The 23,132-nt window shown below is 47.2% G+C and overlaps 2 protein-coding genes across 2 annotated transcripts in view; both read right to left on the reverse strand.

Moving 5' to 3' along the window:
- The window catches only part of LOC143369928 (uncharacterized), a 119,948-nt gene extending 117,799 nt beyond the window's left edge, over nt 1-2,149 (reverse strand). Inside the window, exon 1 of the mRNA XM_076814437.1 lies at nt 1,906-2,149. The gene's annotated coding sequence lies outside the window, so the exon portion shown is untranslated. The remainder of the gene's footprint in view (nt 1-1,905) is intronic.
- A 14,672-nt stretch (nt 2,150-16,821) lies between these two features.
- Nucleotides 16,822-23,132, reverse strand: part of Fng (Fringe glycosyltransferase) — a 72,284-nt gene continuing 65,973 nt past the window's right edge. The window contains exons 7-9 of the mRNA XM_076814397.1: nt 22,263-22,428; nt 20,046-20,131; nt 16,822-18,165 (exon numbers count right to left, since the gene is read on the reverse strand). Of these exons, the coding sequence (XP_076670512.1) occupies nt 18,108-18,165; nt 20,046-20,131; nt 22,263-22,428 (310 nt within the window). The 3' untranslated portion in view covers nt 16,822-18,107. The remainder of the gene's footprint in view (nt 18,166-20,045; nt 20,132-22,262; nt 22,429-23,132) is intronic.

Here is a 23,132-nt window from a genome sequence, read left to right on the forward strand (position 1 = left end):
TGATCGACGCATATTTCGACACACCGCCGCTCCCCAATCGCCTGTACTTTATCCGGAGGGGTGGTTGCTCCCGTTGCTCGGTTCAGAAAGAGTACCTGGTCGCTTAATCGACAGTTGATTACTCCGTGGCGCAGAGTGCTAAGCCTCCGGAGCCTTTCGACGGTTCCCGAGACAACCCGGTCCGTTGAAAGCATCGAGACTGAGAGAGCTCGGAGCAACAGTCGATTCGAATCTTTCTGCGGGAATTAAATCAGCTGGAAATTAATTTACGGTGGAGCCTGGAACGAGCGGAAAGAGGGCAGAAAAAGCATCCCACCGCTATTACCAGAATTCCAGCTGCCCGCGAACAAGTTCCGGCAGATAATACACCCCCTCCGCAACCGAGCCACCCCCCGAAACATCTCCGGGCGAAAGCTTTGCCGATAAAAAGTACTCGAGGGTGGAGGGAGTGGAGGGCGGCTGGGTGCACGCAGAGACGTCCGTGGAAAAATTGGGTCAGATCAAGATGGAGGAAGGGGAGGACCGGCACGGAAAGGTTGCCTCGCCGTCCAGGAAGTTGCCAGTCGATAGCCCGGGCTCCTTCGCGGAGGCAGCGGCAGGGCGAAAATGAGAAACAGAGCGACGGAGGAGGCTGGAGGGTCCCGTGGGTGAAAGGTCAAGAGAAACGGCTCGACAGCGTCGTCTAGAGCGGGGCAGGGCGGGACGCGAGTTCGCGGAGACCGGGAGGGCGCGCGGCGCGGAAAGAATTCCGCGTCCTGCGGCCGTGAAGGTCGTCGCCGGGACGAGCACTCTTGACCTGGTTGCAGGGGCGAAGGACGAGCTAGACAGCCAGGGAAATCGGGCTGCGACTGTTCCGCCTGCTCTGAGACGCTTCGATAACCGGGGCAGGAATGGTTGGAATTTTGATGAAACCTGCAGGATTCTTCGGTGGAACAGTTGGAGCGGAGGTTTCCAAGATTGAGAGAGGGGGTTCGAAGATGTTCGAGGGCGTTTGGAGCTGTTTGTCTCCCGGAGTTCAAAGCTGGAGGAATTCGCGAATGTTGCGACCCAAATATCAGCGTCCCCTGCGAAGGAGGGCTGGAGAGGAAGCAGTCCGCAAAGGAAACGGGCAATCTCTGAAGATGCGGCCCGCCGCGGCAGTCTCTCGTTAATTGAAAGTAGTTTGTCAGCGCAGCCTCCATCAGAGAGATTGCTGGAATTTCTGGGCGCCAGAGAGAAGCCTCAGGATCCGCGGAATCATCTTTAACGCCGCGAGATCTTGCTGGCCGGACTAAGAGCGACCTATTAATCAAACGACCGACCCGCCAGAAAGAAGAACACACACCGACGCGGTGTCAAAAGCCACGGCGGAGCTCCGAGCAGCGAATGTTTGACAGGTGAAAGAGCCGTTTTTCCTTGGAATGAAAAATCTACCGCGACACCCTCGATGGAACTTCGGATCACAGCGATGACTGATGGATCCGAGGAGGAACTAGCATCGCGGATTACACCCCATTCCGCGGAGCTGTGTAACACGCTCCATTACTTGATCAAACATCAAAGAGCCTCCGAAGTCCGTCCAACGAATTCTCCTCGGAAGGGTGCTCGTCGAGCTCAAAGCCGCCTCTGTCCTTTCAAGACGAGGCAAACGCTTCGTCACAATGAGCGGAGGCTAAAAAGAGTGTCCAACTCTCAGAAGCTACCCTTCTCAGCGACACCAAAGCTGAGTGCCTCCTTCAATGCCCCAGTCCCCGAAACGAACGCACAAACTTCCAAGCGGAGCCCCTTTCGGCCCCACTTCGTGAGATACAACTTCGGAACGGCCTCTGAGCGTTTCTTCGACCGATGCACGACGAAGGACCTGCTCTCCTCTCCAAGGAGCGCCCGACGTCTCGAGCCAAAGTCACCTGGAGGCGCGAAACCTACCCCCTTGGTCCCAGAACTCGCGTGGCAGCCGGTTCGATCGGTGGGACCGTTGGTCCGCGATCTCTGCGGGGCCGTGGAAGCGTGCACAAGGTAGAGGGTGAAACGGCGACGCGTTCGGTGGTGGCTGGTCGCGCGCGCGCCTCGCAACTGGCCTCGGTGGCCGCGGTCTCGCGGGGAAAACAGCGTCCGACGTTCTAGGGGTTGACCCAGTTCGAGTCAGGGCTGGAGAGTGCGCGGTACGGACGCCAGCACGTCGCGATACCTACTGAGCCGACTACGCTGCGCGGACCCTCGCCTCCGACCCCCTTCGACCCACCCCCACTGGCAGCGTGGCACGCCGTTCCTCCCACCTCCTCGTCCATGTTTAATCATTTTACTGTCTGCGTATCTTACACCCATCCCCCCTTCCCCCGTCCACCTCCGCAGGCCTCAAATCATCGTCCACGTCAGCGGGAATTGAAGAGGTGTCGGTTGATAAGGGGGTTGTTTTTGCGTGTTTTGCGTGTTCGGAGGCTGCTAAGTGGTGTGCCCTCCGCGGGGTTCAACCACCTTCGTGTTTCGTTTGAGAACAGGGGCAAGTGGGATAAATATCGTTGGCTCGCTGGTAAAAGTGACCAGGTCCGTGTTTCTTAATTTGATAAATTTGAATAGTACAATATTAATGGACAGGATACTTGAGGCAGTGAGAGAAAAAAATTGAGTTAGTAGCTACAGAGTATTCCAGTAGGCTGTGTTAGTCCGTTTTTGCTCGCAGTGCCTCATTTTCTAAATACCAAAATCTGATTTTTGGGAAATTTGGAAGAACTTGCAGTTGGAAGTGGAACTTGAGCAGTTTTATATATTCGTACGTCTGTGAATTTACTGCTCCCGTTAAAGGTGTCCCGTACCTTCTGAAAGTGCCTCGGACAGGTTGAGTTCGATTCGCGAGTCCGCTGGCCAAGTTCGCGGCGGTGCTAGGCGGAAAGCCACCACCAGCACCCCACTCCGAAAGCTCGAAAGCAACCCCTACCGCTTCGAACCCACTCCCCTCCATATTGATTAGTGCGCGCAGGCCGGCACAGCATCCAGCGAGGAGCCCGTTGCTACACGCTGTCGACGTGCTTGCCAAACCAAAATTCGAGCCACCCTCGCGACAATGCGCTAACTTTTATTTTTAGTGGGAAGGGTCGACGAGTCCGAGGTGCGTGTGTCCTTCCAAGAGGCCGGCAGGGGCTGTCCTCCAGCGGAGTGGAGCATCTGGGTGTTCGAGAACACCGAGGGTGCGCGCGTGGGGGCGAAAAGGGGTCGAGGGATCGTTTGAATGAGATTATTTCCCAGCCCCTCCGTTCCGATGCACTGCGTTATTCCACGCTGTCCAAGTTATTTCGGAATAATCGCGAGGCGATGGCGGCGACGATTATAAATTCAGAACGAGATTGCACACCCCGGCGCCCCTCGGGCTTTCAACTAACTCCAATATAACGCAAATTGCAGCGAAATGACATCGGCGATGGCATTATTTCGGGCTGCATACGCGGGGACGTTTTGATAAATAATTCCTTTAAAGAAGACCAAGCGAGGGGGGTGGCAAAAGAACTCCTTCGTACACATTCGCCCCATTTTAAAAAGGAAAAGGAAGCTTAGCCCGAATCGGAGCCACCAGCCTGGCCCCATTAATTAGCGATATCGACAGGCCCGCTAATTGACCGTTTGTATAATACGAAAATGGCACTTTACACAGTTGGCGGGATAAACAGCTGGATCCCGGGTGCTGGCGCTGGCGCGCGCGCACCTGCAATGACCACGAGACGCAGGTGTGAACCGAGCGCGCTTATTAATTGATTAAAACCGCGTGCGTGCCCCCCCGATACCCCAAGCTTTCGTACTTTTCCCGGCCCGTTACACGCGGAGCTGGCCATTGGTCGCTATTTGCAAAGAACGCATCAATTCCACCCCTCCCGCAGCATCGGTTTCGCCCCTAACAACTCGCTCATTACGGGAGCCCGATCGATTAACGCGCCAGGGGACAGTTGTAACCGTTAATGAGATATTTGGATGCTTGGGGAGTTGAAATGCGCGGCTCGTCTTCCTTTATTGTTCGCGAATACGCGTGCACGGGGGTGGAAGCGAGGGTGATATTAAAAAGCGATTGTACCATTCTCTATTGAAATAACCTCCCCTCTGTCCGCTCGAAAGCGCGTTCAAGTGGCCGCCGAGGTTTGATCGCGCGTGGAATTGTAAATTGGGATTTCCCAACGCGTGGTGGGCTTTTTTACCATTTGCAACGTAATGGGAATTTTTGTCGCTCTGTGGGCATGTTGTTTGGCTGGGCCAGGGGATTTTACTGGTCTTATTGAGGGGAACTCGAGTGGTCTGGATATTGCTATTGTTATTTGTTAGCTATATATAAATTTCAAATGCGTTTTCTCAATCTAGAGACGCGGTAGCGTCTCGACGCCAAGTAAAGACACCCTGTATATGTCGACTGTCGCTGCCGCTATCATTTACTCGTCGCACGGCTATTCCAACGTAACTTGAAACTTATTTCATTAATATCTCATCACGCCTGCAATATTTTCTAAATTTAAAGGCATTTTTCTTATGTAAACCGTATATAAGCTTTCGAATAAGACCAATTTCAATAAAATCGGTCCGCGCATAACAGAGATATCGTAATATCGTCTCATGGATCAGTCGGAAACGGTAAGATTTTTTTCTTATGATTCTGATTCTTCTGCTCCAGTCAAAATTTTCGTCAAAATAATACGTATACGCGTTACACGCACACATGTTTCGTTCGTCAATCGCTATCTTCACTGTGCAATCTACTCCAAATTTTGACAGCTTGCCGTCAAGTTATAACCAAGTTATAAACGTGTTTTTACAAATATGAACCTTTTCTTAGTGTAATATTTTGGCCACCCACTGTATATAAAATCTCACTCACCCACTCATCACGATTCCTCTGAAACCTACTGGATCCTACGACCATGAAAAGCAGATCTAAGAAATCTTTTCAAAAACTCCCTCCCCTTCACCAAAGAAGATACACGTATAACCCAGACCAGAAACTTTAATTTATAATACTGCTATTTAAGCTATTCGCGAAACTGGATCAGTTGCTTTAACAGTCGTAATTGGAAGGAGGAATATTGCAAAGCTACTTGGACGTGAAAGAGAAATTTCTAATTGTAAGATTCATCCACCAGTGAAAGAAGTGGATATCATTGAGCGGTACTACTTGGCCGCGGATGAACTTCTGGACACGCGGAATAATCGGGCGAAAACTCCGTCGCGAATGAAGCCACTGGGATCCCAGAGACTTGACAAAACCCGGGGGGTTAAGATACCGTAGGCATTCGCAGTGGAAGAAAGAGAAGTGTCAGATATCATTGAGTTGTACTACTTGCAGGCCAGCTCCGCTTCGAGTTGCCAAGAGCCAATGTTCCAAGGAAAGGAACGCTGGATATCGCGCGACGATGCTGCTATCGGCCTGGAGATAAAGTCGAGCGCACTTGCAACGAGCTGAAAGTTACGACTACCTTCGTCCAAGGCAGAGGCAGGGAAAAGAAACGGCGGGGTCTGAGAAAATACAGTTCCAACAGACCCCGCGAATTTCTATAACAGTTCCACCGCGTTTAATGCTGTGCCCAGTCCAAGTACCAGTAAACACCGACGCCTTGGTCCTTTCCCTGCTGCCTCGCTACTCGTCGCGTCACCCAGTTTCGGCGGTGAAAGGGGTGCCGCTCCCCGAGTGCCTTCGCAAGGTCAAAGAGCAGACGAAGGGGTCGAAAGTTGCTTCCTCATTGGCCCATTCATCGACGTTCAAGGGTGGTGAAGGTATACGCGCGGTTTCGGTCGGAGGGTAAAAGGACACGGAGCTCCGCAGCGACTTTAAGCCCCGCTTCGGAAGCCTCCCTTGGCGAACGAAAGCGAAAGCTCGGTCCTTTTCACGGCGCCGCGGATCTGCGAGCGGGGACATGCATTTCGAAGAAGGTCGAGACGACCGGGAGGGCTCGAGAGCCGTGTAATCCCCTTCGGGGGATGCACTTGATTTTCTTTCATCGCTTCCCTCGCAAGGCTGCCAACCACCCCCTCGTCCACTGGACCAAGAAAGGCGTTAACGAAGGAGGGGTCGACGTCCTCCAGTCGCTCCCTTGGTTCAGTTGAGCGAGAGAGTGCTCAAGATTGTTCCTTCCAACGTTTCCGTCGGTTACTTTCGGAAATTGATCCCCGTGTTATGGGGTGGCGGAGAGTTCCGCATAACTCCAAAGACCGCTGTTGTTTTTCTCAGGCCATGTAACAAGCACGCGGAGAGAAGATACCTGGCAAAGGCGAGGGGGTTGTTTCGACTGCCCCGCCCAGAAAGCGCGCCTGGAATATTCACGAGAAAAGAAGAACCACGGGGCTAAGTAGTTAGCCCCCTGTGTTCCTGTCGCCGAGGACAGGAAACGAACTCGTTTGCGAGGTAAAAGAGAGCAATGTGAAAAAGATTCTTAACCAGATTTTCCCTGGTGTTTCTGCTATTATCGCGACCACCTTTCGCGAAATTCGTCGCTGTAGCCAGCTACGTCGAATGGAGGAATAAACCGGGTGTATGACGCGCTCGACCTTTTCGGCTGTAAAATCCTTAAGTTTGCGAATTTTTACATAAACCAAACGGTATTTTACTCGGGAAGGGTGGTGAAAAAAATCGAGTTTCTGACTGCCTAGTCCCCTTAGATGCAAATAAAACGAATTTAGATTACAGATTTCTCAGATAGCGATGAAGAAGAAACAAATGAGACGTATATTTCTAGTGAAGGTGATTATGAAGACTGGAATGAAAACATGTGATTATTGTGGGAAAAAAAAAACAAAAAATAAATAAGTGTTTAGTAATTATAATAATATTAGGAATAGAATTAATCTGCTTTTGTTTAGTGTAGTAATATTCAGTACTTTGAAAATAATTATTGCCCTAAAAGTTACTGAAACATATATAGGTAAAGCAAATAGAAAAAATCGAGGGAAAACTGTTACAGGGAGGAAAGTCCACCGAGGGCGGTTTCGCGGTTCCCCGAAATGGCGGCGCGCTGGAGCAGGAGGCGGTCCCAGAAGGTGAGGCGCGAACGGGAATAATGCCAGTCGGGGATATCTATAATGAACATCGACTCGAATCAACGGGACATCGTCTGGCCGCAATAAATTAATTAAACCAGTGGGCGGGCTCGATTTCCCAGAGGCTGCACGCGGCCTGCATTCTGATCAATTTCTGATAGGCTCGACGGTGTCCTTCCTCCGCGAAAGAACGAGCTGCGCCTCTTAATTGCATTGTGCCTCTCCCGCCGGCTGAATTCAAGGGGTTAACTTTCCGCAGCCCTTGATCTCTGATTAAAGCAGCTGAAAATAATAATAACTATTCCCGTCGTTGTACTCTGAGATTAGAGTGGTATCCATGGGTCTTCAGCTGGCCTACGATTCCTTAATGCTCCGCGGAGCTCCCGGGAGGTGCTCTCGAAATCCCGACGGTCCGCCGCGTACATAAGTAAGCGCCCGCTTAAAATTTCCTACAGCCGGCATTGTTCCCCGTGGCAATGACGGCTGACGCGTCCGTGGCGGCGCATACACGCGCGAAATCGCGCCCGATTACCGCAGCCGCGGCGGACGGGTCCGTAGGTCCATTCGAATTCACCAAAACGATCCTCGGGATCTCTGAATATTCAGGACGTCGCCCCTGACACCGCCCGCATATCCCAGATCTGCTCGCCTCGCCGGCGTCGGGGGGAACGGATCCCCGGACGGCTCGCCAGACAGAGGAACAACCCCACTCGGCACAGTTTGCGAAGGATCAGAAAGTGATCCGACACTCCCGCGGCTCCGATGAATTTGTTCGATCACGCTCGTGAATGTTAAAGCCGCGGCGGACCTGGTCCTCGATCCTCTTCACGCTTCGAGGGGGATGATTCTGGACTTCTTGGACTTTCTGGCAAACCAGCTTTTCGAATTTTCGCAGTGAAATTAAGGGGTGGTGCTCAGTCAGGAGGCCGAAAAAAAGGGTGGTCTTTGGAAATTTTTTACTCAAAAGCTATAACACATTTCTCAAGAAATCTTTTTTCCTTTTAAGCACTGCATCTAGTACCGTACGTCGTAATTTTTTTATTTAAAAATATTTATCAATAACTGAATTTATTTGAACGAAGGTTTCTTCGAAATATTGATTTGGGAAAAAATGGCTAAAAAAACGATGCACGGTACTAGATGCAATCCTTAAAAGGAAAAAAGATTTTTTGAGAAATGTGTTACAGCTTTTGAGTAAAAAATTTCCAAAGACCACCTTCTTTTCGGCCTCCTGACCTGTTAAGATCGCGTCGAAATTCTTGGGGTTGGGTTCCAAGATACCTTCGAAGGGCTTCGAAGGATCGAAGGAGTGCTGGGAACAGAGTATCCCATCTTTTGGTAATCGTGAAGATTCTACGGAGATTCCTGGCTAGGTGATCGGTGAACGCACTCGAGTGATTCCGCGACGACGGGGGTGAACGAACGCCTCGGCACTCGAGGGAGTAACTATTTCGCGTAATTACGACGCGATATCCGAACCGAGCAATTATTCGGGATAATTACGCCGTGCTTTAGGGAGGGCGCTGCGAGATCTTATGGGATCGGAATGAGACACTCGGCACGAGTGAGAGACGCTTCGAAAGAACCTCCGTAGCGAGTGCTCGAATCATCTCGCGTCGGCGAACGCGAATCAGCGATATCCAAGTCGAATAATTATCTGCTCTTACTTTTGGCATTTGTAACACGCAGAACAAGTCCTCGCTTTTAACTAGGGCCGGCATTCCGTATAAAGGGGCCCGCGTGCAAGGAATACTCTGGGACCAGAAACAATTTTTCACGAAAAAAATAGTAGAATTATAACAATGGAATAATGGTGGTCACGAATCAAATCCTCGCCCTTAATTTTTCAAGCAAAGTATCAGCCTTCTTTAAAAAAAAATCTCCAACCCTCCTTGAACCGGGGATGTTCGTCGACAATGTGGTGAGATAGTTAATTCATTGCACGGAGAGGGAGGAAAAAGAGAAAGCTACGGTCACGGCGGGTAGCTGGTCAGGGAAAGGGGTGTGCCGTGAATAATGCAGCATTATGACGTGGACAAGAGGGTGGAAATGTATTTAGGGATTTGCAGTTTGGCCGGGGTGACGCAGGACGACGCTTTCGGGGATGATTCTGGGTACGGGGGCGGCGCGGGGCCGGGGGCGAGGCTGAAACCGGGTCGTGGCACTGACAGTACGACCTACATACGATTGCACCCCCTCCTTATCGCTGCTTCTCAGTTGCTCAGTGACGGGCCGACGGTCGAGTTTCGCAGTGCCCCGCGAAATTTCTTCGAGAAACGCCCCGGGGAACTTGCGAATCGCCCGAGGCCATCGAAAGCAGTTACTACTCGACAGTTACTACTTGGGGGTGTAGTTTTGAGGCCTCAGTGACGGCTTTGAATTCCATTACTGTTCGCGAGATTGAAGCTTCCCTATGCTAGGCATTCCTGTGATCTTTATTGGACCTTCGAGCCTTCAACCATCAAACCTTCAAACCTTCAACTTTCAAGCCTTCAATCTTCGAGCCTTCAATCTTCGAGCCTTCAACTTTCAACCCTCAAGCCTTCGAGCTTTCAACCTTCGAGCCTGCAACCTTTAACCTTCAAGGCTGCAACCTTCAATCTTCAAGCTTTCAACCTTCAACCCTTACAACCCTTCAACCTCCAAGCCTTCAAGCTTCAACCCTTCAAACCCCATCACCCTTAGCTTTCCACATCCTCAATAGACTTCATTTCTTTCTCGCGAATTTCAAAGATGATAGGTTTCCAGCAATCACCAGCTGTTTACACAGAAGCTGCTCGCCACTGGAGAGATTCCTGCAAGACGAGTGTCGCAAGGGTGCGGACGACCGTCGAGCCAGCCCTGTTCTTACATCATCCCTCTTTATCCGCCACCCCTCGCTGGCTGGCTGCAGCCTCTTACGTCATTGGCTGCAACCGAGGCGCGCACACTTTTTTCTTTGAATGAGATTCTCGACGAAAGAGCCGCGTGGCTGCGCAACAATCACCCACAGCACCCCTGATTAGGCAGGAATATCATTTCGCCGAGGCCGGCGGCGCGAGAGAACGTGTCCAGGAGCAAGAAGCTGGGCTAGTTTCGTGCAAACCTCCTCTACCTTTGACCTTTTCGTGGAAAGGCTCGGGCGGAGGGGGGTGGACATTTTCCCAGCAGAATTTCCGACGACGCTAGAGCACGCTATCGATTTAAAAGCCGAATATAGGGGGGCGAGTCACTTGGTATCGCAAGGAGCATCCACTTTTCGAGATGTCAGGAAATACTTGGAATATTTTATTCCATGGGGGGTAAGTTTGTTGAGGCTGGGACACCGGCACACTCAGGATTTAATCCTGGGGGAGCTGAATTCAGCGGGTAAAAATATGTTATATGCAAATTCCATAAAATTCACTAGGTGATTATAAAAGTTTCTGTAAAGAATAAAATCAAGGTTTCTTTTCAAAGTTCAGGGCGAGGAACATGTTTGGTAGAAGATCTTGAAAACCACTGAAGATAGGATACCAACATGTAGGGGAGGCCGGGGCTAAAAGTTCCGATTTCGATAAAACATAAAAAATGACTGGAAAATAATGTAGTTATCCTCTTCACTATTGACTAATTTCTTGTTAAATTTATTATATCTTCTGATTTTAAGCTTGTGTTTAATATATTGTAATAGGTTTCCCATAGAAAGTAATTTATTTGTGGCTGATCGAAGCGGAACTTCTTACCCCTATATGGGGCAAGTTGTTATCGCATTGGGGTAAGTTGTTACTATGATATAAGAGTTGCCTTCTAATGAAATAAAGCAGAATTTTAATAATAATGGTTATTTATGAAGGTTCGGACCAACAAAAATGTATTATCTTTAAAAGAAAACCAAAAGCGACAGTTTTTATTTATCTTTACGCATATCTTCGATCGAAGTCGTGTCCCTTTCCGCCTTTCATTCATATGTTCGCATCTTAAAGCACAGCGGAAACAATTTATACATTTGCGGCAGGTCTGTGAAGATAGCACCCCCAAATTCGAAATTTTGGAAAAACTCAACGGCATTCGTTTGTCCATCGTTTGCCCACGTTTGCCCATCAAAAATTTTCGTTTGACCACCCTCCAAAAAAGAGTTATGAACAAAATAAAAAAATTGTCTTCATCACCCATCATGAATGCATTTCAATTTTTTAATAGAAGGATACGAATGTACCCGACCTGACCACGTTTGCTCACTCTCAGATTTCATTTGCCCACCCTCCAGAATTTAAATAAAAAATAAAAACCGCGAAAAAATGGGTATAGATGAAGCGATCGCGTTAAAGTTCGATTATTCTCGAAAATATTATCAAAATCGTTCTTTCAACGGTCCAGTCCGTTAGTTTAGACATAGAAGAGATTTTCCCATGCATTAATTTCGTATGTTCACCCTCCAGAATTGAATTATTAATAAAGATAGCCAAGAAGTGCGGTGCCCGTTGAAGCGATCGCGTTAAAGTTCGATTTTTCTGGAAAATAATATCGAAATCGTTCTTTCAACGATGCAGTCCGTTAGTTTAGATGTAGAAGAGATTTGCCCATGCATTAATTTCGTATGCCCACCCTCCAGAATCGAATTATTAATAAAGATAGCCAAGAAGTGCGGTACCCGTTGAACCGAATACCTTTCCGTTCGTTTTTTCCCGAATGAATTATCAAAATCAATTGTACTCACCGTAAAGGTTGAAGGTGTTTGGTGACATGTTATCCAAAAAATGTTGCACACACTTCTTTCTCACTTTATTGGAACGACACTTAAATTTGTATCGCTCATCGAACACTTCACACTTTTCACACATCTGCAGCATGTGCAGAATATCACCAGAGTGTTTTTCTAGTCATTTTTCACTAATTACCGCAATGATATCGCACAACGGAAAATAATATAATGTCACAGTTACTTCACAAACCGTAAATGAACGCACGATTTCGCAAGAGTTGCGCCCGAACTCTGTAGACCGACTGACTTTCGTGCGTCGTTGGAAACAATTCGAGAGTGTCGCAGACATCTGTTTACGTTTCGGCACGTTCGATGACGACACGCAGCGCTGCTACCCTAACTAAAGGGGCGCAGCGCCGAGTGCCACTGCCGAAACGTAAACAGATGTCTGGCGATACTCTCGAATTATTTCCAACGACGCACTTCTTGGCTATCTTTGTTAATAATTCGATTCTGGAGGGTGGACATACGAAATTAATGCATGGGCAAATCTCTTCTATATCTAAACTAACGGACTGCATCGTTGAAAGAACGATTTTGATATTATTTTCCAGAAAAATCGAACTTTAACGCGATCGCTTCAACGGGCACCGCACTTCTTGGCTATCTTTATTAATAATTCGATTCTGGAGGGTGGGCATACGAAATTAATGCATGGGCAAATCTCTTCTATATCTAAACTAACGGACTGCATCGTTGAAAGAACGATTTTGATATTATTTTCCAGAAAAATCGAACTTTAACGCGATCGCTTCAACGGGCATCGCACTTCTTGGCTATCTTTATTAATAATTCGATTCTGGAGGGTGGGCATACGAAATTAATGCATGGGCAAATCTCTTCTACATCTAAACTAACGGACTGCATCGTTGAAAGAACGATTTTGATAATATTTTCTAGAAAAATCGAACTTTAACGCGATCGCTTCACCTGTACCCTTCTTTTCGAGGTTTTTATTTTTTATTTAAATTCTGGAGGGTGGGCAAATGAAATCTGAGAGTGGGCAAACGTGGCCAGGTCGAGTATATTCGTATCCTTCTTTTAAAAAATTGAAATGCATTCATCGTGGGTGATGAAGACAAATTTTTTATTTTATTCATAACTTTTTTTGTAGGGTGGGCAAAAAAAAAATTTTTATGGGCAAACGTGGGCAAACGAAGGACAAACGAATGCCGTTGAGTTTTTTTAAAAAATCGAATTTGGGGGTGCTATCTTCACAGACCTATTTGCGGCGGGGCAAGTTTTTACGGTACCAACGTGCCCCAAGTCACGGTAACAACTAGCCCTTACCGACACATGTAGCAATTTCAAAGACTATTCTGCTTATACATGTATTCAAACGATAAACACTATTACACCATGTTCTTAAATGTCATTTGATCCATAAGAACGATTCAATCTATAATATCTACGTTAAATAATTGAAATAGACCAAAAAGTAATGATAGAAAAATTTTTACTTATCTGGTACGCGACTAATAGGTCCTTGCTTACAACCACACAATTCGCTGTCGCGGACGCTATTAAAGTGGGGGACAGAGTGGCGTGATCAACTCACACGGAAAAAATAATTTAAAGTACAACGCTCTTTTTATTTTGAAGATAGAGCCGTCGGAACAACTTACCTCCGGAACTTTTAGCCCCGGTCTCCCCTACTTAGGGGAAGGTGGGGTAAAACGGAACGCTTAACTTTGGCGGGTGATAACTTAAAATCGGGAGGAGAAAAAGACGCGAGACTTGAACAGGAGTCTTCAGTGGACCTTAGACTATAAGAAAGTCAAAACCATTGTTAAGGAAAATCTTTGGGAACGAAATTTACCGGAGGCATTGAAATCTTCGTCTCGCTGAAATGGTGGGGTAAAACGGAACACCCACTTGAAGCCCATGCAAACGTACAAAATCCTTATTTTTACGATTTAAAATGTATTCATTTATGTTAAAAACTATAAATATATGTTTTAGGTACAACTGTTACAAATAAAATATAACAAAAATATATGTTATACATATTGGAAAAAATATTTTACTAGATAACATGAAAATTATTATTTCTTAAACTTATTGCAAATGACCCAGGCATCGACTTCCGCGCGATCACTCGAACCGCCCGCCGTTCGGGGGTTAAAGCGCTTAAAGGTCCAAGAGGTTGATGACGAAAGGACAGTGGACGAACCCTTAAAAAGTTCGAACCCCATCAGAAAACAGAGGGAGCGTAAAATCGGGGCAAAGGGTCCATTGCGAATGTAACTCACGCGCTGGCGAACGGCGGAACGGAAAAGAATAAACGGCGAAACTGGCGTTTTTCCGCATCCACGTCGCGTCGCGTCCTCCCTTTGAGAATTCATAAATAATCCACGGGAGAACGGAGACAGTGGAGTGGTATCAACGTTCTCCGGGCGGCCTAAAAATTTCTTCGCGATATTCCCTCCGTTACGTGAGCCGCGGAGGAGGGGGTGGGCAAGGGGGTGAGCATCGCCCCCGTCAGTCGACATAAACATCTTTTATTGGAAAACTTTCCTTCCTGTCCGACTGCATCCGGCAATACGTATCCAGCTGCAGCTTCGACGCTGCCTTCTCGCTTGAACCGATCGCCTGGCCTTTCTACAGGCCGCTTCAAAAAGAAAACTCCACTCGTAGGTAAAAGTCCGCGGAGAACGTTGTCTTCAATTACCAACTTGTACAGAGCGACGGGGGACTCGAGAAGGGTCGCAGAATTTTAGAAACACCCCCCTCAACAATTTCTCCCCTCACCCCTGTTAGATTCAAAAGAAATTGCGACGATATTCCTTTCGGCATTTATCGCGAGATTCGCGAGGGCCCGGTTTCAATGGCCCCAGGGATCGCGTGCTCGCCGCGCTTCCGCTCGTATATCGAGCGGGCGAGTTGTTCGGAAAAATTCGAGTCCTCGGGGGTGGCGCGGCAGCGAGAAGCGCGAGCAGATATAGCCGCGATACTCGACGGGTATCTACCCGAGACGGGGCGAGTAAATTTTTGCAAAGAGCCCCAGGTAAATGCGTATGTACGGGCGCATGTATCTCGCGAACATACCGCGGCCTTATAGCACTTTCCCTCCCCCCTGGCACACCCACCCTCGCGTATCCGCGACTCGTGAAAAAGCAATCGCGAGAAAGAAGAGTCCCGCCGCGGTAACGAGACCGCGCAACGATAACTTTCCTCTTTCGAATAAACGCGACGCCGGCGCCGCAGGTGCCTCGACGTTCCGAACGGCCAGAAAAAAAGATTGAAATTCGCGAAAGGGTAGGCGACTTTTCACTGATTTTTAAAGACACCGTTCAATCGGAGGCCTGTGAATGGAATTCGTAATTAGTCGAGGGAAAATGGGGTGCACGATGTGCAACGAAGGGAATGGAATTTTTCGTTGCAATGCTTCTGTGGAGATCGATGGTTTTAGGGGTAGCTTGTAATTGGGGGGTAATTTCAGTGAGATTTTGTGGCGGTAAGAGTACGTCGATTCGATTGGCAGAAAATTAGAAGGGAGCGGAACGGAAAATAAATTTGCGGAGGGGAAATTAATTGATTAATTAAAAATTATATTCGAAGGGTTGCTATTTAATGTGTTAGGAACTGTGCGTAGAGCTCTGACTTACCAACCAGTTCCTTCGTGGCCGATGATCGATGACAATCGATGTTACTCGCTGTCGATTATTTTCGAAGGGGTTAAATGTTCATCGAAGTCTCGTGCGATTGGTTCAAAGTGGTTTTTCAGAGAATTGTAATGGATTTTTGGATCGAAGGCGTGGGAGGAAGGCAACAGCTTTACCGACCGCGTGATTTGTTTCCGATGAGTTGGAACAGATGGAGATACATGGAGCTGGATCTCGATCTCTGGATCGACTCGAGGATCCACGGAGGCATCGATATCTACGCACAAACTTAATTTCTTTCAAAATCGACGCTCCTCCGTTTTCTTAAGATTTTGAGAATTTTTTAAGCGAGTGTAGTGAATGGAATACAAAATCTGTTTGAAGGCCTTTGTTGTAAATACCTTCAAGTATGATCCCAATTTTTTGTTTAATTTTTTTAATACAAAGTGGCAGCGCCCCAGCTCAACAAACGAAGCTTCTTCTGAAAGACAGTGTTCCACGGCCGGAAACATTTCTCCTTCAATTTTAGACCTAGAACCAAAAATAAAAAATTGTTGATTCTATATAAGATTATCTCGGAAAGTACACGAGGAAATTAAAAAATACTCTCTTTTGTAAGAATGGTACGCGGTTAAACAAAACGTCTCAACAATTTCGAGGTTGCGGCAGTTCCGTGTTTTCTTCAATCACGCACCATTCTTACAAAAATCAGTATTTTTTAATTTCTTCGTGGACTTCCCGAGATAATCTCATATAGGACTCAAAAAATTTCGGGTTTTTGTTCTAGGTCAAAAATTGAAGGAGAAATCTTTCCGGCCGCGGAACACTGTTTTTTCATAAAGAGCTTCTTTTGCTGAGCTGTGGCGTCGTCAAATTGTATCAAAAAAATTTTTTAAAAATGGTGATCATACTTCGAGGTATGTAGAATAAAGGCCTCCAAACAAATTTTGTATTCCATTCACTATACTCGCATAAAAAAATTCTTAAAATCAGGCTGCCTTTCCGGGCTCTACAGTGGCATTACCCCTTAACTTTCTAGCTCTGCTGAGTTTGCTTAAAGCTACATTGTAACAAAACTTAATCATGGAGATCTACAATTTGAACTGAAATTCAGTCTTCATCAATCAAAGTTCAATTGCAATCAGCAGGGGCGGATTTAATACAAAAAGGCCCAGGTGGCAAACGTTCTGAGGGGCCCATTTTGGGGGAGAAATGAAGAGATAGTTTACTAAAAATGGCCCAAGTGTAGGTGGTAGTAGTGCGAAAAAAATGTAGTGTTTAGATTTTTTTTGGAAATGGGGCCCTGCGGGTGCCTTCTGTGCAGGGGCCTAGGCGGCAACTGCTCATCAGCCGCCCTGTTAAATCCGCCAGTGGCAATCAGCAAGGAACTATTACAACCACCCATCGTTTGCTGTAAAAAAAATCAAAGCCACTTGCAAAAAAAAGTGATGCAAAAGAAACAGGAACTGGCGTGGAGGAAATAATCGACAGGAAAGAAACGAGATCGCATTTGCAATATAGATATCGTGTATTATATAAAACATCGTTGTTACAACGTATAATCGTACGTCTCGCTCTATTCACCCGTTTGATTCGCCAGGATCCTAGCTTCCATCGCATCCTGCCCGACGTTTCACGCAACAGGCGTAGAAATCACGACTCCTCGCGGGAGGAGCGAGCAATTAGCTCGCAGTCATCACGTTTAAATGCAAACCCACGGACAAGCTTCCCTCTCCCTCGATATTGCACACTGATTCGATCTGCGGAGCGCGCAGAGAGCGAGGGAATCGGGCTAGACTCCGAGACTGCAAACTGTAAAAACTGTCTCGTTCAAGTTACTCCGCTCGGAATATCCTTCGGAATCTCGATCTAGAGTAGGGTGATCAGAGTGCCCGCGACGGTCTTCCCGCCCGATTCCTCGCTCCCATTGCGCAAGAGAAGCACGGGAACGGCGACTACGCTCGCGCCAATTAAATATCACATTGTACGGCCATCCGTTTCTTCGCGCAACAGACTAGCTTAAGGTAATTTCATTTCACGGCGACGAGAACATCGCCACACGACCCCTCGCGTCTCTCGTCTTATCGTACAACCCTATCGAAACACCCGACGACATCGTTCGAACCACCTGCGCCACGTTCCATCCACGCGATCCCCTTTACACTTCCAACGACGCCGTCGGGTGTTCCCGGCGCTCTATATACAAATACCAATTACTCTATCTCCTTATGTACAGTCTCTATACCTCGAATACTCTATACGCGACGGGGAAACCTTGCCTGCGATTTCCCCGTCGCGACGCAGCGAACGGAATTCTCTAAAGAAACATCCAAATCCTTTCCGGCCATACATAAATAGAATCTACGTTTGCTAATCTCGATAGACGTCGATGGCGGGCCACCGAGAGCGCTTCTACGTATTTAGAATTCATCTGTCTCTTTTTGGAAATTACTTAAAGCCTTTCGCCTCGAGCCGAGGCCTTCCATCCACGCAACGGCGATCCGCTGCTCACGCCTGGATCCCTCGACTTGCCATTAATATCCGATTGCATGGTGCTGCGCTCGATCTGCCTCGCTGCAAGCGCGACTGGGTCGATCCCGCGTACGTGGCTGCGCGCCTATTAGCAGGCGCGAACGAGGAGGGAACAACAAACACAACAACCGCGACGATCCGAGCCAAGGGAGCACCCTGGACCCAAGTGTCTGTTCAAACGAAACCAGAGGAACGGGATCGCGCGGTCTTCGGCCCCGTTTCCTTCCTGCTGGCGGGCTCGACGCTGCTCATCCAGCTGGTCATCATCTGTGCGGGCAATTGGGCACGTGGGGGAACAGATGGCAGTGGATCGACCTGAATCTGCAATTAGAAAATCATCGACACGTCGTAGCGGGGATCCTGGGTCGAGGGCTGCGAGATGTGCTGCGTCGTTGCGGGAGGAAGGTGCTGGCGAAGGAGATTGGACTTTGCGAGGCTTAGACCGGTGGATCGTAGAGCTCGATCTGGGAGGCCTAGGGCAGTGGCTGTTAACTGGTGTTCACACTAGTTAACACTAGTGTTTCGCGAAAATATGAAGAAAAAAATTTTTACTGTTGTGTAATCTGTAGTCTATAATTTCTAATAAGAGGTGTGTTTATTACTGTACGTAATCGGCACTTCTTTCTTTCTTTCGCTTTGTTCTTCTCTACCTGCTTCATTTTGTCATTGGTTTGATTTCCTTTTTTCTTTTTCGTTATCTCTACAGTACTGTACTTTATACTGTTCCCTTATAGTTAAATGGTCTTGCACCGTATGTGTCAATAAATAAATGTTGATGCGTAGTTTTGTCGTTAGTTTTAGGGTCTTAGTGATTTTGGTGTCCCGCAAATTTTCCTTGTAATCGAAACTATTCCGTGACTTCGAAAAGATTAAGAATCACTGGCTTCGGGATTTCGACTATGCGCATATAGCTCGGTTCGGAAATTCTCACTATATTTTACGTTACTTGTATTAATTCGTACGCAAGTTAATATTCTAGCTTGATGTTTAAGACACCTATGTACTACTAGACATTTAACCTTTTCTCAGGATCTAATTAATTTCTTAGAAATCGTTTTATGATATTTTCTTTCTATCTCTCATTACTCGTGTATTTGAAACTTTTACTGTAATTATGAATTGCAAAGAAATTGATGAGGCGTAAACGTAAGCTTCCCAGCTGAAAGCGTTGCAAATCTACTTTGAAAAAACAGAACGTCTTAAAGAGATTTCTAAGAAATGAATTACTTCTTGAAAAAAGAAGGTTGTGCGTCTAATAACACCTAGATATCTTGAAGATCAAGCTAGAATATCAAGTTGCGCACAAATTAATACAAATAACGTAAGATCCGGTGAGAATTTCCGAGCCGAGCTGCTCCATTCACGCAGCTCTCTAATCCCCCCGATAAATCAACAAAGAAGCCAGCGGAAAACGAGTGAGTTCTCGGAGAAACCAACACACTTCGAGGCAGTTCCTCGTTAATATTCATACAGCAGGAAGTTTCCTTATTTCTCGAGGGCGGCGGAGGACAGAGTTACGGCGGCAGCTGGCATCCCAAGAAAACAAAGTTCCCCCATTTTTCCGTGTCAGGAAAAAGGACGTGGAGAGGTGGGCAGGGCGAAGCGGAACGAGAGTACGACGGTGATAGGAGAAATGTGTCTCGCAGAGCCCGAGGAGGTGGGGGGGGCTGGCAATTATGATAAAGTCAATTAAAAAACAGCGAGCAAGCACGGTGGCGTGGAGGCATCTTTGTCATTAGCCTCTCGCCACGATCTCCCGGCCGCTTTCATCGTCTAGCTGCACGGAGCCGGCCAATTATACAAGCAATTCAGGCCTTTATAGAGGAACGCTGGCCGTGGAGGACGCGCCAGGCGGGTCAAAGAAACGGGAAAACGATACGAGGAACCAGGAGAGCGCGCAGCTTCGGTTACACGTAGGTCCGACGCTAATTACTCCCCCTGCTGCCCCGCGATCAGCCCCCGGAGAGACAGATTACTGCTGCGGGATAGCGGGCCGATTGTCACTTTTTTTTTCCAGTCTGAATTGCTTCCGTTGGGAACGTTATGATGAACGAAGGCGTCCAGAGAGATGGGGAAACGAAGGAGGCAACGCGCTGGATCCTCTGCACTGGGTGCCTCGTGGTGCGGGGTCAGTTTAATTGCGAGATTGAAGGAAGGCACCAGTGTTTTCCTTTGGTTGTAGTGTCGTAAAAGGAACTTACCTCTTCGGGTCGTCCTTCATGTCGAAGCCATCGATCTTGAGGATGTTCCACTCGTCCCTCGGCCCCTTCGAGTAGCTGAACGACACCTGCAAAAGGAAAATGGGGAAAAAGGGTCAGATACGAATGAAGAGTGAAAAGATCGCAGAGAAGGTATTCGGCGGAGGAGGAAGACAGCGTGGCCGCGATATCGCTTATTTTTCGCATACCGTGGACGGTATCAGCTAGCCTGCTATGGCTGGCGCGAAACGCGAGAACGAAAGGCCGATCAAGTTCTGCCCACGATCAGAAAGGAAATATTTCTTCGGCAGAGCGTTTCGATTTATCCTTCGTTAAGAGTTCGCGTGTCCGAGGGATCGTTTTCCATTTGGTCAGCTGCGAGAGGGGAGTCGAGGATACCGGCGCGCGATTAAGAAACTCGAGGAGATTACACTGCGATGGAAATAGCTTTCTTCAATGTTTTAGTTGTTTTTTATATATATGTAAAGAAAATATATATTTTCTTTAATTTGATTCGAGCGCGCTTTGCATGCTCAGCGCACTCTCTGAATGGCTCTGACGTTTCAGAGAGATAGAGAGGGAAAGAAGGAGTAAAGGAATGTATAGAGCACGTGTGCATAAAATAATTAAATAAAGATAGTTAATTAACCGAATAGGTTAGAACGATATAAGGCGAGTGCAAATAAAGAGAGTGAACAGTAGAATGTAATTGTCGTTTCTTTATTTACAGGTGAGTTTGTAAATAGCTGTAAAAAGTGTAGATCAATAAGTATATAATAAAACATAATCTTTATTTACAGAGAAACAAATTTAGTCTGTTGTCTGATTATTAACATCGGATAGAATACCCAGTCTTATAAAACGACAATTAGAGTTAATTATAAATTTTTTTTTCTCTTGAACAGGTTATGAAATTAACCAATAATTGTTTCACTGAAAAGCAGAGTTGAATTTTATTTATACTATTTACATTATATTTACAGTTTGTACAATGGTCTTACCTGAAAAACAGAGAAACGGCAAAGTTAATTTTCACCTCTTCTCTGTTCAGTTTATCTAACTTCTTATTAATTTTAATTTATAGAAAGTTAATTACGGATAATTATGGATTGCACATGTGCTCTACTTCCCTATCTCTCTCTAATTTTTTATGCTCAGTCGTAATTGATGCGCCACCTGTCAATCATACTCCGAAGCGTGCGCTGAGTATCCAAAGAATTTTTAATCATCTTTAGGCACAGGGATTAACTTCGTTAAATGGAATAATGTAGTTTCTTGATTTCGTCGTCCTGTATTAATTTTATAAATCGAATCCGATAGTTTTTCTTCTATCTTATACGGTCCTATTCTTAATTCTTCTAATTTTCTTCTGTTCAATCTATTTCCATATATATATATATATATATATATATATATAAAAAAATATCCTTAAGAATTTAGCTGCGAGTTGACTTAATTCTCCACTAATTTAATTCAATCGTATATTAGTAATATGATATTATAGACACCTGAAAGCAAGTTGCGATAAAGTGGAAATTTGCGTAAGACCAGCAGTTTCAAAGAAGTTCCTATACCCCTGAATTTTGCAGCACCGTGAATTATCGGAGGCTCGGGGGAAAAAAAAGGGACAAGTCTCGTGGGGTGATGTAGAGATAAGGGCACCTGGTGGAGGATCACGCGACGGTCACCTGCTCTCCCCCTGCTCTCTATGAGTCAGTGAGGCCGACGGCAATTTCCGAACAACGGACGAGAACGGGACGATTAAATAATGGCCATTGTGGTCGGCGGAGGAAAGCAGCCGCGGTGATTCACCGCGGAGATTATTCTATTACTCGCGATTAGACTTCACACTGCGCGGTCCGTACGATCTTAATCCCTGCTGCCCCCTCTGCCTCGGTGATTTTTTTAATCCCCAGCTCGTACCGGATCAATTAATCATCGCGTGGAACGCGCGCTGCGAGATTGAGCGCGCCGAGTCGCGCTGCGAACCGAACCTGTGCGCGACTGGGATATAACGCAGCCGAGGTCGTTGAGAACTTTGAAAACATTGAAAACGAGCGATGCCCAAGATGCATAAAGGTCTAACCACGCTTGCCAGTTCCGTGACAGATCACTGGCCTCCGCGCCTGTTCAGACAAGTGTGTTTAGACCTTAAAACAGTGGGTACGGACGATACAATGGATTCGGAGGCTCGAGAATTGGAGGAGAGGTTCTGGTTACCTGTTCACCGAACGTATCCTTGTTGAGGAACCTCATGGGCTCCAGGTGGGAGTGGAACTGCTCGACGACGGTCAGCTGCTTCTTCAGCAGGTACTCGATGATGTAGCCCATCGTCACGTCGTCTGGCAGCCTGATTCTGTCGCCGACCGTGATGAACTTGCCGCCCCTGCAAGCAAACGGAAATAACCGTCAGACGCCTACTTTATACGCATTGCTGCATCGAAGAATCCGTCCCTTAGACTATCGCACTGGCCATAAAGTGTCTTGGGGAGAACGGAATCGGTTTGCAGCGAAAGCCAGGCAGTCGAATACGCTGTATGAAATACATCGCGGGCGATATATATATTTTCCCGCCGCCTCCCTCGAGGCGGATTCTCGCAGAGGATAGCCGGCCTCTCGCTCCTAGGATTATCCAGTGTTTATCACCTGCGCGCGTCGGGTGGCCTAGCAGCGAGCGGCGCGAAAGAAGGGCGGAAAAGGGACGAGTTACTTCCAAGGATAATAAATTCCTGGGCCCTACGAGCGTTACGCTCGCTACGGTGGGCTACGCTGGGCGCGCTTGCGTGCGCGGGCTGGACGAAAAACGCGGGAACCGCGGCTCGTAAGTAAACCCTGGATATTATTTAGTGATACTGAGAAATGGGAGATCCCGGGGCTGACTTGTACTGGAGCTGAATGACCAGGTGCCAGGAGGGAACTCTATACGTGGCAAGACGAAGTGGATGAAAGTAGCTGGACGGCTTATTGTTAGCAAAGCACAGAAAGAAGTTCTGAGATCGTCGATTTTTTTTTTAGAATCCTAAAGGGCAAGATAAATTCTGCGACCAGATTTGAATTCAGCGCGTTAAAATCTATGGGAAATGAGGCGTA

Source organism: Andrena cerasifolii, chromosome 6, assembly GCF_050908995.1.
Source record: "Andrena cerasifolii isolate SP2316 chromosome 6, iyAndCera1_principal, whole genome shotgun sequence".
NCBI classification, from domain to species: Eukaryota; Metazoa; Arthropoda; class Insecta; order Hymenoptera; family Andrenidae; genus Andrena; species Andrena cerasifolii.